Below are 15,964 nucleotides of genomic sequence, written 5' to 3'. Positions count from 1 at the left end.
TCTTATTAATGATATATTCTCACTTTTTCACTCATATCACGGTTTTCAATGTACTTAATTACATTTAAGAGCAAAATGTCGATGACTCCAGCTAGATAAATTTAGATAAAACATCTATCAAAAGATTGTATATTGTAAAACCACCTGTCGCCTTATTTTATTTGACCTCATCAGATAGTTTGTAAATAAATCTGCTATTTCCGATAAGTCCATGAATGGTGAGATGTATAACAGCCGAGTGCTCTCATTATGCATTCGGTACGTTTCTTGTATTGTATCATATTGTAGCATGTTTTGGTTTCAACAGATCAGTACCATTCAAGAGAAGATGTTCAATTACCATGACGTTTAAGAAGTTTTAACTAGTTTCATCGAGCTCGATTGTAAACAAAGCTGATAGCAAAGCTGAGAGGCCATGACGGAAAACGCCCTTGACAGGAATCGAACACTAAACAACTTGAATGAGATGCGGACACTCATATCACTAAGCCACAGCCACACCTATCTTCAGCCAACGTTTAAGTGCCTACCAGGACAACACTTTACTCATAATGCATGATGTTAGGAATCCTAAAATAAAGGTTAACATTTGTATCCCCTTAATTTAAACACGCTGGATAAAAATCATTGTCGTGTGCAGTGGTTTCCATTAAAAATAAAATATTCTTATTTCCGCTCGCTTGACAGATATTAATGCGCAAAATTACATTTTCGGCAAGTTATCGCCGACAAGTTTATTGATAAACATCTATTCATTAAAATATAGTATATATTAAACCATCTGTCGCCCATTTCTATTTGACCTCATCATATGTTTTCCCATTCAACCCTGAATGGAGAGACGCATTACTGTCGCGTGCTCTCAGTCGGCATAATTGAGCCTGATGCTGTAACTGACATGGGCTCCGACCGCTTTATAACTTCATAAATCTAACCCAGTAATACGTACGGTGAATGATAAACGGTAATCTTGTAAACGCCAAAGTTTATAACTTGCAACGGCGTTGATGAACACAGTTACAACGGCAAACCGTGACTGCTTCGTATATATAACGGTGATTTTGACAACAACGATGGCATACTCTTTTGTATTGTAAACGTTCATCCTGTACCGCCGACATTGCGCAATCTCTGCCTCGCCATTCAAGACCTGTTCAAACTTAACAAATTCATCAATCTAATGGTAATTTTGATCTGTCGACATAAGTTAAATTGATGAACTATGATGTAACGACAAACGGCAATCTTATAACGCCTTCTCTGAAAATGTGTTGCGGCAATGATGGACTTTATTGTATCGGAAAAGACATAATCGTAGCATGCCGACGATGAGACACTCGTTACAGATGTAAAGGCTACTATGATGAACACAGCTGTAAAATTACACGATAATCTTGTATCGCGATGTTCAGAACTTATATAGCCGATGTTCAAAAACTGGTATCGGCAATGCTGAGTAAGAATTCACTTTGGATCCAAACTGGTTAACGGGCTCCCTACCTAACATTTGGCCTTTAAACATAACATGTATCAATAATTATGCTAAAGCCTTATCGAAGAAAACTTCAACTTGAGGTTATGCAGTATTTAAACAAAAAAACATGGTATAAACTAATAATCAACGACCAGGTACATATCACCTTTCACTGAATATTTATAGACTGTACATATTATACATTCAGCAGTCAGGCGACAAAAGTCCTCTAAAAATAGTTCAATATTCTCATTTATTTCCAACGCTCCACTTTTGAGCACAATACATCACAATACAATGTTCTTTCGGGTAGACTAGTAAGGCTAACAACGGTAATAGTTTACACACAAGGTTGTGTTACAGCGACAGGGCAGGTGGTTCAATATCTGCTGGGCAGCTAGACACAGATGTAAGGTGTCGCGCGTGCCAGGCTGAATTGTACTGGCTTTGTTTAGTTCAGTATATACTGAACAACGGATTCTTCGATGTGCTGGAATCCCAGCCAGCGTATCTCTTACTAATGAAAAGCAAGCAATCCTACATCCTGAATATGGTTAACAGTGACTGTCTAGAAATCTAAAGAAATATAAAAATATCTGATTTAGAGGGAAATAGGCATAATGAAAAAGTAAACGAACAGCAATGTATTCCAGCCACCATGCATTTCTATGACATGGAGCCTATTTGTTTAATGGTATTCAATCGTCAATAATTTCTTCTCATTACTTCATTGTATTAATCAGTTCATTATTGCCGGTGCCGATGCTAAGTTATCTACAAAGTCTGCGTAGAAACAAAGATAATATGCAGTGGTTTGTCTTGCCTTCGTACGTCGAAATATCCTTGTTATTCTAAAATGTACCTGTAACACCTGATCTGTATAGAGGTCAGTTTAACAGTTGCAGAGAGGTTGCAGAGAGGCTATGCAAGTTTTAAGCAGATTTTGCTAACGGAAATTTAATACCACATGCAAAAAATGTGAATTCGTATCTGATCAAATCACCACACACAGAATAACGTTTTACATTATGTATGCCACAAATAGAGAAAATTTGTAGACTTTACTGTGTCATCTCCGAAGTGCCAAGTTGTTCCTTATATTTATTAAATTGAAGCCAGATGCACAATTGTTAGAACTATTGCCTTGATCCCTTTCATTAATACCCCTTGAGGACGCCGTCAGGGCTTTAAAGTGGCACTTTAATACATAAAACTCTTATTTGATTAAGCTCAAATATGTGATTATTATAACCATGACATTATCATAAGCTTTCGCTTCATGTTAAGGGTTAGCTAAGTATATGGTTAAAAAGACTTAATCTATGAAAACAGAAGCTACAAATATATTAATTTATTCATGTATGTCATTAATACTGTGATTCTAAACATATTGATAGGGTATTAATGTGTTTATATATATATTTATAATCATTAATTCATGTCAGTTGTGGTTTAATTGTAGTAAATTGGATTTATTGTATAGGTATTAATATAGAAAAAAATCCGTTTTACTTTTGTAGTTGCAACATGTGTAACATGAATGTTTGTCTCATTTCTTTTGTATGATTATTATTAATGATAAATGACTCTTGAACTCTCTTCATAAAATAGGAAATAAAGAATGTCTATCTCCCACGTAACCGATTACATTAGCGACAGATGGTGATATATACCATTTGACTTTATTCGTTCATTTAGCGAGCAGCTGCAAAGTCCAATTCGTGCCGTAGGAATTAACAATGAATGTAATATAATCCTCGGCGCGTGCCTATGAACAAACTCAACCAATGAAAACAAACATTCACCAAGCACTTACCTTATAAGTAAAGTTGTCTCCGGTTTCCCCCACAACACAAGACCACACTCTCGCGCAACATCGTGCCAACGAGAGTGATTAATATAAGTTGTTATAGCTTGTTTCACAATCGTTGTAAAATTAAATAAAGTTTAAACTAAGTTAGCGCCTGTTAGTTAACGTATACACTAGAAATAAGTCAATTGTATGTTTGAGGTTGTATGTATTTTATATTAAAAGGATATCAGTATTATAGGAATATCATTGTGTTGAACATTCAGTCATGCAGGTAAGAGCAACACTTCCATGTATTCATAGGATCAGACGCCATTTTCTGCGTTTTTCTTTGATTGTTCCTCTGTGCAATGACATCCTCTTTGCTCATATATTCGTTTCTTCTGTCAATAATTCACTCCTAATTCCATTTGCAAGTTCTTCATAGTAAGGCATTCCAATTTCATTCATTTCTTCATTCATTCCTTCATTCTTTCATTCATACACCCTTTCAGTCATTCATTTCTTCATCCATTCAGTTCTTCGAGAATTTCTGTCTTCAGTTATTCAGACATGTATAAGACATTCTTTTCCTCGTCCATTAATTATTGACTTCACTTTATCCATTCATTTCTTTATATGGAACGTTTGTTATTTCGTCTTTCGTTAGTTTGGTACAGCACATATTTACTAAACCAAATATCGTTAAGTGCTGCCAACTGAATTGTTATAAATACCTTTTGGAAAATAAGAAAAAAATATTAGATATTCTTTTCAATCCAGCAAATCTGATCCAGAGAACAATGACATCCCCTGTGCCATATCGTACTGTACTTTCGAAAATACTGACAAAGCCATTTGAAACATTACGAAGAACTGACGAAATCGCTAGGCTAAATATGGTAAGATGATGTTGTATTTGAATTGATTCGTCCCGTGTAGGTCCCTTTATTGTCTTTATTTTAACCATACTATAGAGTATAAGCTTATGACATTATAATTTGTCGAATGTATTTAACAAAATAAGAATACTAAAATCCGCATATGACTGTTTCTGCATGCATCACGTGATATATTAGCCTGTTGAAATTGACAATATCCCAGTTTCTCATGTTGTTGCAGTTACTAGACGATAAGGACAAGGTGATTGCAGAATGCAACATTCGTATTAAACGAATGGAGGTAATGACAAGAGTAAAACGGAGATCCTTTGCAACATTTAACTAGGAATTGAAAATAATTAAAAAACAAATTTTATCAGATTTTGGCTAAAAAACTGTTTGCATTTTTTTTGAAAATGTCTGCCGACAATATAAAAGTATTTTTGTATCAAGATACTCTAGACTACCGAGTCAACACTTGCTTAAGGTTTCTTGATAATATATTTTCAAATAAGATATTATATAATATAGTGAAATTTAGTGAACTAATTCATATATTGGTTATGAATGCTAATATTTATTAAAATAGACTCAATCACTACAAGGTCCAGTTTGTTGTCCTGAATATTTTGACACAAAAACATATTGTTTTTTGTAGAAGTATATTTTTTTTTTTAAAGTAAATATTCTTTTAATCAAAAAGCTGATGCTATCCTCTTTCGTAAATTTGATCATCTCCATATTACCTACACATTTTGCCAAGAATGCTTGCTAAATAAAACTAATTTGTTAGTTCTTTAAATCAACTGTTGCACTGTGAAAGGCCCTAAACATTAACTGTTCTTAATTTTGTAAATAGTGTGTGTGTTTACATTGATTGTTTGTGGTATTTGGTATGGAGAGTAATACTGATTGCGCGTTCGTTATTGTTGTGTTTTTTTAAATAAAGATTTTAAGCATATTGCAGATAAATAGAGAGAAAATGGCGAACATTGTCCGACTAGATGTTGTTCACCCTAGTGACAATTCGGATGCATACAAAAGAAAGTTGCAACAGATTAATGATTTGTTCGATGCAGAAAGTTCAGAGCTTGACAGAGAAGTATTTGCAGTAGCCATCGAATATCTAAGAACACATGGTCATGCAATAAGACAGTTTCGTGACCTTCAATCAGTCCAGGTGGACGCCATTTTGCCATGTATAAGAAGGCTGATTTTCGAATTCGGTATGTCATTTCTTTCAATGAAGCAAGTATATATCACAAAGTATCTAGTAGGAGATTTGTTGTTTATACTGCTTAACTATCGCTCGATGGCAAAAACAGAAACACTAGACCTGTGAGGAATCCATAGGACATCTTGGTGAGAAGCCCCTTCACCTAACGCCATCATGTATTATATTCGTACTCAATCCATTTGTATGATAAGTATTTTGTTTGATAATCGACTTGATAGACCTACTTATTCAGGAAGCGAGCCATGGACGTTCTTTGCCAGTGGTCTAGGTGTCGATTGTTGGAAAATACAACAAAGTACTGGTGAAATGCTGGATGAACTGACCTGTGCAAATATTTTACTTGATTACGTGTCAGCCGGCTACGAAACAGACAACCTTGTTACTGATGTCAAGCGACTGAAAACCGATCAAGTAAAAGGTACAATTGTTTCATTCATATTTACTGTGTTCTTTTTGAGATTTTAAACTGATTACTGTCACGTCTTACCGTATGTTTCAATATTTCATATTTACAGAGACTGCAAAGCTTTTGAAACAAGACAACGACTCTTCGACTATAAATTGCACTGGAAGCGAAAATTGTAGCTCAAGACGACACTCCTTCACGATGAAGAAGTATTCCAAATTGTGTCTCGAATTAGAAAATCAGATAAAAGACAATTTAAGGGAAAATGAAAACGACATGCATGATTTGATGTTTTTGCAAATGGCACAGATACAAAGGTCAATGACGATGCTTCTTCAAAAAGCTAACGTTTCTGCTTCAACTACATCTTGTTCTGGGCTGACACAAATTTCAGCAATGCAAGAAAACGTTGAACAAGCTGAAATGAACTCAGCAAGAGCGATGCTTCTTCCGAACGGAAACTGCGAACATATACAAGACGTATCTCTCCGACACATTGCCTCAATGAGTTATGCGGGACAAAGATTGCAACCGTCTGCACTGACCAACAATTCTAATTCGGTAGGCACAATCGGTCGCACAGATTCTGTCCACAATACCAATGCCATTGCACATAGGCAACAGCGCAGAACCGGAGACAGGCCCGAAGGCCAGTCGGATGATACAATTTGCCTTAGGACTCAGTACCGTAGTCCACATGAGGATATACCAGAAATGGAAATCCTAAATCCACGGAGCAGGTATGCATTAAGGTCAGAAGATCAAGAACAGATCCACTTGCAGAATATTTCAACTGAAGCGACTATCCCTTCTCTATTTGAGGAAGAAACGATTCCTATGCAGCTGTATGGGTATAACCATGCGATCGTTGGGTGACAGGAATAGCCTTGAAAACCATGTGGCCACTTCGAAACGAAGGGAAATTAATTACTGTGGAGTCCATGAATATAAAATGCGTTTCGTTAACAAAAAACTGTATGCTATGAAAACTTCATTGGCTTCGATTTGTATCTCGGCAATGAACTGTTTATTTATATTTCTGTGGATAGAACTTTGTTACGCATTCAAACAAATTGGGCTGTTATGTCTTAAACATGATATCGCTTCATAAAAGAACAGCATTTAATATTATTGAGAGCATAGCTAAACATCTTTAATGAATTCTCGGGATTTGGAACTTTCAATTAAAAGAAATTGTTTAAAAAAGGACTACTTTCTATCTGTTTTGAACTCATCGTGTATGTAATAGCTCTACTGTGATGTGACTATATAGTGTCGTAAATTATACAATATTCATTTAATTATGACTGTGTCGTTGTTTTATTCTTGAACGGTTCGCTGTTATATAATTTTGCTTGCTTTATAATATTTAATGTATACCAGCTTTTTAGTAAACATTGAGGTTAGTTTGTTGAAGATAAAAATAGTATTGTCTAAACTATTTGGTTAACTCGTGTTTAATCGTTTGTTCAGATTTGTTCTGCCTTTATCTGGATATTAATGTTATCATGCACAAATGAAATCCATCTTCTTTAAAGGAATACTACTACTACTACTACTACTACTACTACTACTACTACTACTATTACTACTGCTACAACTACTACTACTACTACTAATAATAATAATAATAATAATAATAATAATACTAATAATACATAAGTGAGATGTGTCGTATCTATTGTTTTATTCACCAATAAAAACAGATATTAAACGATTTATTTTATTATACGTAACCCTAAGAATGAGGAGTTCCTTATTTGTAACATGAGACCGTTAACTCGTAAAGACTTAATAGGAGTGACCAGTAGATCATTTCAATGCGCTTCGGGAAGCACGCACTGTCACTGAGCCAAAAGGCATTTGTTTCGGTTTTTAAATTTCGTTACACAAAACGGGGACACCTCAATTAATAAGTATTGCAAACTGTTATATTTTCTTGTAATAACAAGTAAATGAGTCTGGGCGTTGACAGAAATTTGTACAAAACTATGCTGGATTATTAAGTTAATAATGTCTTATTTTCCAAAGAAGAATGACAAAGTTTCATTGAGCCCTCGGAAGTACTACGCACCAGGTAGCGTTCCTACGGACCCTCTCCATGACGGCTATTTCGCACCCTACCCGTATACGTACACATACGACGTTCCGAGCATACGTCATATGCGATCTCTGTACGGTCGCGGGGCAATGTCTGAGTACGGGTACCGGTCACCATACGCGTACCGGGCGGACGCGTTCAGATCCGAAGCGTACAGGCCGGAAGTGTACAGAACCGAAGCGTACAGGCCGGACGCGTACAGATCAGAGGCGTATCGGACGGATACGTATAGACCTGAATCATACCGGACGGAGCTGTTCGGGGGCCGCTACCAGCCCTACCTGAGCGAGGACGAACTCGAGTACTATTACCTGCACCACCCAAGGTTCAGCCGATACTATAGGCACTGTAAGTGAAATAAGGGACAAGCCTAAAATAATATAGGCTTATATTTGTGAAGGGTTTAATATATGACTTCATGTAAATTTCCTACGTTTGGGAAAACTTTATTGTACATGTATGTTTAAAAAATCATAAAAAGGTTCCCTTTTCTGTTTATAAACATATATTGTGTTTCTTTTCTCGTTTCTGCTTAAATGTACTTCATTTTAACAACAACAACAACAGCAGCATTGTATTCGTTTTTTTCAGGGTGACGAGCTCGATCATTCAACGGATTTCATAAATGTTTGCTATGTGTGTTCAATATAAACGATCCCTGAATTTTGTCTCGTTCATAAATTCATTGTCATGGAATTGGAATACAGTGTTGCATGTTCTAAGTAAAATCGTTATTTATTGATGGTCCATGTTAAGTGTTATAAAGCAAAAATAAATTGCATCCTATAAATGTTTAAGCTAAAAAACAAATGTTCCGAGATTGGAAAAGGGCAGGTGGCGGTGCATATGTCATGTGCTTACTTTGTTGATTATTTTTTTCACAGAGTTATTGTCCTCGACTTGTGTTCATAAAGTATGCTTATGGCATAATTATTGCCCGGACTATATTTCTCGACTACATGTTTGGTTCGAGAAAGACTAAGGGAATTTCCATTTGCACCAGCTTGGATGTGATATCAGTTTATTATATCTATGGCAGTCTCGTTAAAATCAGAGCCCCAAATACTCGTTTCACGACGTTATGCTTTTTGTACACAACCTTATATTTACATTCGCACTTGATTTCCTCTACGATGGAATTATCGTTAATCAGCCTGTAGGCGGAGCTTCACAAGAAAGGATTGGGCCATACATAAATTAAACACGAATTAAAATGTCTCAATAATTTTCTTAATAAACGTGAAACTTATTACACCAAAATCATTATTATGACAAAAATGTAAAGAAAAGAGGAAATGCTATTTTGAGGATCGATTCTTATTTTTTCATGCGTTGATTCGGTATGAACGCTCGGCGCTTCATGGATTTGCGAAATCGCGGCCGAGCGTTCATACTGCATCAACGCACGAACAATAAGAAATATGAAAAGAAGCGAGATCACAATATTATTTTAGCGAAAATATATTTATGGTGATCCTTTGATTTTCCACAAAAGTTTGGACACTTCCCTACAAAGGAAAGTTCGGTGAGTCTGAATTTCTAGCCAGTTTAGCAGGTAATTGTCCGTTGATGTATTCCGTATAACCCCTATTTTTCGTTATTTTTACCATCAAAATGATCAAAATTATATTGCGTCACACATTTGTAAAGAAGGGCTATCAAAAGAGCGAATTAAGAGGTACATGTATCTATCGAAATTAATCATAGTTCATTGGAGATCAATCAGATCGAAGAAAACCAGTGAACTCCACAAATGGTTTAGACAACGCTTAAATTGTGATAACCCCGGAATCAATACGCAAAACATTCATTCCGTTGCATAAAGTTGCCGTGCCTCGATATTGTACAAAAGGGGGATGGTTTAAGCTTGAAAATGCAGTTTTTGGGTCGTTATTTCGTTGGAAACCAACCAACCATGGAACATAATTTGCTGAAATGTAACCATGCATAATGATATAAAACATTATTAAATACAAGCATGCAGTTCAGAGAATTCATATATTGGGATGTTGACCATTGTAGAGGGTGTCAACAAATGTTTATGTTTATGTTTTACATGTAAAGTGAACATAGTTTTAATAGAGCTATCCTTGTCAGGTTAAAGGGTAATACGATAGGTCTAATGCAACCAGTGATTTGTTAATTTGTTCGTGAGTACATGTATAAACAAATCTACTGACCAAAGTATATATGTACAGTTTGGTTTTAATTTTAATAAAAGAGGCTACTGGTGATTGCAGAATATAAGATGCCTTAAAAAGTAATGCTTGTCGCGCACGTATAATGTAAAATCCAAAGATCACAAGATATGTTAGATACAAAGATACAAGATACAAGAATCTTTATTTAAAGTCGGGTATGTGTTAACATGAAACAATAGCTGAATGATTTATTTTCCAACATATTTATCATACATAATAATATGCGTCCACTAAAGGATTTAAGCATTTCCATATTTTGAAAGAAATATCGAGGCTATGTCGTAGCATTGCCTTTGACAGTGTACACACAAGATAATCGTTAGCAATAACTGAAAAAAGGCGTTCAATATATTCACATGGAATTCAATGAGGCATTATTTAATAGCGCTCATCAACATACATGTATGCGTATGACAAATGACTCGTTTGTTTGGAATGATTCCCGAAACTGTAGAAGCAATGAGAAAATCCAGTATACCGAAGAAAGATAAATTGCATCCCCGTCTTTATCTTATATTTGTAAAAATCAAGAATTCTAAAATATTTTGAATATCATAATTCAACCTCAAATTGAAGCCAGTCTCAAGCGAAGTTCTCCTACCACTGATGATAAAAGGTCATGTAATACATGTACGTGAAGTTAGCGGCCTAGCGGCCTAGCGGCCTAGCGGCGTGAAGTTAGCGGCCTAGCGGCGTGAAGTTAGCGGCCTAGCGGCCTAGCGGCCTAGCGGCGTGAAGTTAGCGGCCTGGCGGCCTAGCGGCCTAGCGGCGTGAAGTTGGCGGCCTAGCGGCCTGGCGGCCTAATTATTTTTTTCTATTTCCAAGCAATTGTTAATGCGTTTTTTTAAAACAATGATAAATCAAGGTTATCTATTCATATAGTTACATAGCGGCCTTAAATTGTTATATATTCAGAATATTTTTCTTTACCTTTTATTCTAAAACAATTTTTAATTAACTGTTTTATGCACAAATTATCACTCTGAAGCGTTTTTCAACTTTTTTTCAAAAAAGTCGATCACGCACTTCAGCGACCTAGCGGCATAGCGGCGTGAAATTAGCGGCCTAGCGGCATAGCGGCGTGAAATTAGCGGCCTAGCGGCATAGCGGCCTAAATTGAATCCTATTTCAAAGCATGTATACATGCATTTTCTTCTAAAACAATGACATTTTAACTGTTTTTATGCACAAATAAACACATTGAAGCGATTATCAACAGTTTTTTTCCAAAAACGTCGATAAAGCAGTCAGCTAATTCAAAGCATTAAACATGCCTGTTCTTCTAAAACAATGATGTATTTACTGTTTTTATGCACAAATTATCACTCTGAAGCGTTTTTCATTTTTTTTCGAAAAAAGTCGATCGAGCACTTCAGCGGCCTAGCGGCGTGAAGTTAGCGGCCTGGCGGCCTAGCGGCCTAGCGGCCTAAAATGGTTTCCTATTTCAAACCATGTATACATGCATTTTCTTCTAAAACAATGACATATTAACTGTTTGAATGCACAAATTAACACTTTGAAGCAATTAGCGATAATCAACATAATTTTTCCAAAAAAGTCGATTAAGCAGTCAGCTATTTCAAAGCATTAAACATGCCTGATCTTCTTAATCAATGATATATTTACTGATTATATGCACAAATTATCACTCTGAAGAGTTTTTCATTTTTTTTTCAAAAAAGTCGATCGAGCACTTCAGCGGCATAGCGGCCTAGCGGCCTAGCGGTGTGAAGTTAGCGGCCTAGCGGCATAGCGGCCTACCGGCCTAAAATAATTTCCTATTTCAAAGCATGTATACATGCATTTTCTTCTAAAACAATGACATATTAACTGTTTTTATGCACAAATTAACACTTTGAAGCTATTAGCGATTATCAACAGTTTTTTTTCAAAAGCGTCGATAAAGCAGTTAAGAAGAAAATGCATGTATACATGCTTTGAAATAGGATTCAATTTAGGCCGCTAGGCCGCTAATTTCACGCCGCTATGCCGCTAGGTCGCTGAAGTGCTTGATCGACTTTTTTGAAAAACGCTTCAGAGTGATAATTTGTGCATAAAACAGTTAATTTAAAATTGTTTTAGAATAAAAGGTAAAGAAAAATATTCTGAATATAGATAGATAACAATTTAAGGCCGCTATGTAACTATATGAATAAAAAACCTTGATTTATCATTGTTTTAAAAAAACGCATTAACAATTGTTTGGAAATAGAAAAAATAATTAGGCCGCCAGGCCGCTAGGCCGCCAACTTCACGCCGCTAGGCCGCTAGGCCGCCAGGCCGCCAGGCCGCTAACTTCACGACGTCTAGGCCGCTAGGCCGCTAACTTCACGCCGCTAGGCCGCTAACTTCACGTACATATGTAATACTCATGGGACCGATCATGAATATATGAAATACACGTTCAATCCCATCGTGACATAAGGCCAATATAAATGTTTACTCCTAACCTGTATTTATACAATTTCAACAAAAGATAATGTAAATGTGATATGACATATACAGATCATACTGATTTGTTAAAGAATCTTTCTATTTTCGTGTATAAAGCATTTGCTCAGAGAAAGAATTTCATTACTTTACATGATACATGATTATTATATGTTTTAATACCAGCCGTTATATAGTTGTAATAAGGATTTGTTCGTAATAATTCTTCTTTCGATTATCATTTGCTACTATTTTTGTTACTGTCAAATATCTCAACTAGTTAAAAAAACATATAATCACCGCCAAGCAAGTGTTAATTTATGGAAATGATCATGGACTATCATAGTCTACTTCGTTGATGTATATATGTGTGATGTTATGTGTGAAAATAAACCTGTGTTCTGTTCTGTGTTCTATTATCTATGTATAGCTATGCTATGACATCGTCAAGCTTCGAAATGTCGTTCATTCACCACCATGATTGGTGATTCTGGAAAATCAGGATGACCCCAAGAGGCATCTGGTGACGGGATGACACCATGTGGCTTCTGTAGACGGGATGACACCATGTGGCTTCTGTAGACGGGATGACACCATGTGGCTTCTGTAGACGGGATGACATCATGTGGCTTCTGTAGATGGGATGACATCATGTGGCTTCTGTAGATGGGATGACACCATGTGGCTTCTGTAGATGGGATGACATCATGTGGCTTCTGTAGATGGGATGACACTATGTGGCTTCTGTAGATGGGATGACACCATGTGGCTTCTGTAGATGGGATGACATCATGTGGCTTCTGTAGATGGGATGACATCATGTGGCTTCTGTAGACGGGATGACACCATGTGGCTTCTGTAGATGGGATGACACCATGTGGCTTCTGTAGACGGGATGACACCATGTGGCTTCTGTAGATGGGATGACACCATGTGGCTTCTGTAGATGGGATGACATCATGTGGCTTCTGTAGATGGGATGACACCATGTGGCTTCTGTAGATGGGATGACACCATGTGGCTTCTGTAGATGGGATGACATCATGTGGCTTCTGTAGATGGGATGACACCATGTGGCTTCTGTAGACGGGATGACATCATGTGGCTTCTGTAGATGGGATGACATCATGTGGCTTCTGTAGATAGGATGACACCATGTGGCTTCTGTAGATGGGATGACATCATGTGGCTTCTGTAGACGGGATGACATCATGTGGCTTCTGTAGACGGGATGACATCATGTGGCTTCTGTAGATGGGATGACATCATGTGGCTTCTGTAGATGGGATGACATCATGTGGCTTCTGTAGATGGGATGACATCATGTGGCTTCTGTAGATAGGATGACACCATGTGGCTTCTGTAGACGGGATGACACCATGTGGCTTCTGTAGATGGGATGAAACCATGTGGCTTCTGTAGACGGGATGACACTATGTGGCTTCTGTAGATGGGATGACACCATGTGGCTTCTGGTGACGGGATGACACCATGTGGCTTCTGTAGATGGGATGACACCATGTGGCTTCTGGTGACGGGATGACACCATGTGGCTTCTGTAGACGGGATGACACCATGTGGCTTCTGTAGATGGGATGACACCATGTGGCTTCTGTAGATGGGATGACATCATGTGGCTTCTGTAGATGGGATGAAACCATGTGGCTTCTGTAGACGGGATGACACTATGTGGCTTCTGTAGATGGGATGACACCATGTGGCTTCTGTAGATAGGATGACACCATGTGGCTTCTGTAGATGGGATGACACCATGTGGCTTCTGTAGATGGGATGACATCATGTGGCTTCTGTAGATGGGATGACACCATGTGGCTTCTGTAGATGGGATGACACCATGTGGCTTCTGTAGATGGGATGACACCATGTGGCTTCTGTAGATGGGATGACACCATGTGGCTTCTGTAGATAGGATGACACCATGTGGCTTCTGTAGACGGGATGACACCATGTGGCTTCTGTAGACGGGATGACACCATGTGGCTTCTGTAGATGGGATGACACTATGTGGCTTCTGTAGATGGGATGACACCATGTGGCTTCTGTAGATGGGATGACACCATGTGGCTTCTGTAGACGGGATGACACCATGTGGCTTCTGTAGATGGGATGACATCATGTGGCTTCTGTAGATGGGATGACACCATGTGGCTTCTGTAGACGGGATGACATCATGTGGCTTCTGTAGATGGGATGACACTATGTGGCTTCTGTAGATAGGATGACACCATGTGGCTTCTGTAGATGGGATGACATCATGTGGCTTCTGTAGATGGGATGACACCATGTGGCTTCTGTAGATGGGATGACACCATGTGGCTTCTGTAGACGGGATGACATCTTGTGGCTTCTGTAGATAGGATGACACCATGTGGCTTCTGTAGATGGGATGACATCATGTGGCTTCTGTAGATGGGATGACACCATGGGGCTTCTGTAGACGGGATGACACTATGTGGCTTCTGTAGATGGGATGAAACCATGTGGCTTCTGTAGATGGGATGACACCATGTGGCTTCTGTAGATGGGATGACATCATGTGGCTTCTGTAGACGGGATGACACCATGTGGCTTCTGTAGACGGGATGACACTATGTGGCTTCTGTAGATGGGATGACACCATGTGGCTTCTGTAGATAGGAGGACACCATGTGGCTTCTGTAGATGGGATGAAACCATGTGGCTTCTGTAGATGGGATGACACCATGTGGCTTCTGTAGATGGGATGACACCATGTGGCTTCTGTAGATGGGATGACACCATGTGGCTTCTGTAGATGGGATGACACCATGTGGCTTCTGTAGATGGGATGAAACCATGTGGCTTCTGTAGATGGGATGACACCATGTGGCTTCTGTAGACGGGATGACACTATGTGGCTTCTGTAGATGGGATGACACCATGTGGCTTCTGTAGACGGGATGACACCATGTGGCTTCTGTAGATGGGATGACACCATGTGGCTTCTGTAGATGGGATGACACCATGTGGCTTCTGTAGATGGGATGACACCATGTGGCTTCTGTAGATGGGATGACACCATGTGGCTTCTGTAGACGGGATGACACCATGTGGCTTCTGTAGACGGGATGACACTATGTGGCTTCTGTAGATGGGATGACACCATGTGGCTTCTGTAGATGGGATGACACCATGTGGCTTCTGTAGATGGGATGACACCATGTGGCTTCTGTAGATGGGATGAAACCATGTGGCTTCTGTAGATGGGATGACACCATGTGGCTTCTGTAGATGGGATGACACCATGTGGCTTCTGTAGATGGGATGACACCATGTGGCTTCTGTAGATGGGATGACACCATGTGGCTTCTGTAGATGGGATGACACCATGTGGCTTCTGTAGATGGGATGACACCATGTGGCTTCTGTAGATGGGATGACACCATGTGGCTTCTGTAGATGGGAT

The 15,964-nt window shown here is 38.3% G+C and overlaps 1 protein-coding gene and 1 long non-coding RNA gene across 2 annotated transcripts; both read left to right on the top strand.

Moving 5' to 3' along the window:
* The first annotated feature begins 5,206 nt into the window (after positions 1 to 5,206).
* Positions 5,207 to 6,246, top strand: LOC128213088 (uncharacterized). Its single transcript, XR_008257677.1, has 3 exons — positions 5,207 to 5,370; positions 5,614 to 5,799; positions 5,897 to 6,246. It is a non-coding gene; the product is annotated as an uncharacterized LOC128213088 (long non-coding RNA).
* Positions 6,247 to 7,645: 1,399 nt separating this feature from the next.
* Positions 7,646 to 9,088, top strand: LOC128215562 (uncharacterized). Its single transcript, XM_052922252.1, has 2 exons — positions 7,646 to 8,236; positions 8,480 to 9,088. Exons 1-2 carry the CDS (start codon positions 7,801 to 7,803, stop codon positions 8,482 to 8,484), a joined length of 441 nt encoding a protein of 146 aa, XP_052778212.1. The 5' UTR covers positions 7,646 to 7,800; the 3' UTR covers positions 8,485 to 9,088.
* The last annotated feature ends 6,876 nt before the right edge of the window (positions 9,089 to 15,964 follow it).

Source organism: Mya arenaria, chromosome 13 (assembly GCF_026914265.1).
Source record: "Mya arenaria isolate MELC-2E11 chromosome 13, ASM2691426v1".
In the NCBI taxonomy this organism is placed as follows: domain Eukaryota; kingdom Metazoa; phylum Mollusca; class Bivalvia; order Myida; family Myidae; genus Mya; species Mya arenaria.
This window is presented reverse-complemented; position numbering and strand designations above follow the sequence as displayed.

Bases quoted from the DNA above. Each gene is read 5' to 3' on its own strand.
- LOC128215562 (XM_052922252.1), top strand. From the start codon at position 7,801: ATGTCTTATTTTCCAAAGAAGAATGACAAAGTTTCATTGAGCCCTCGG.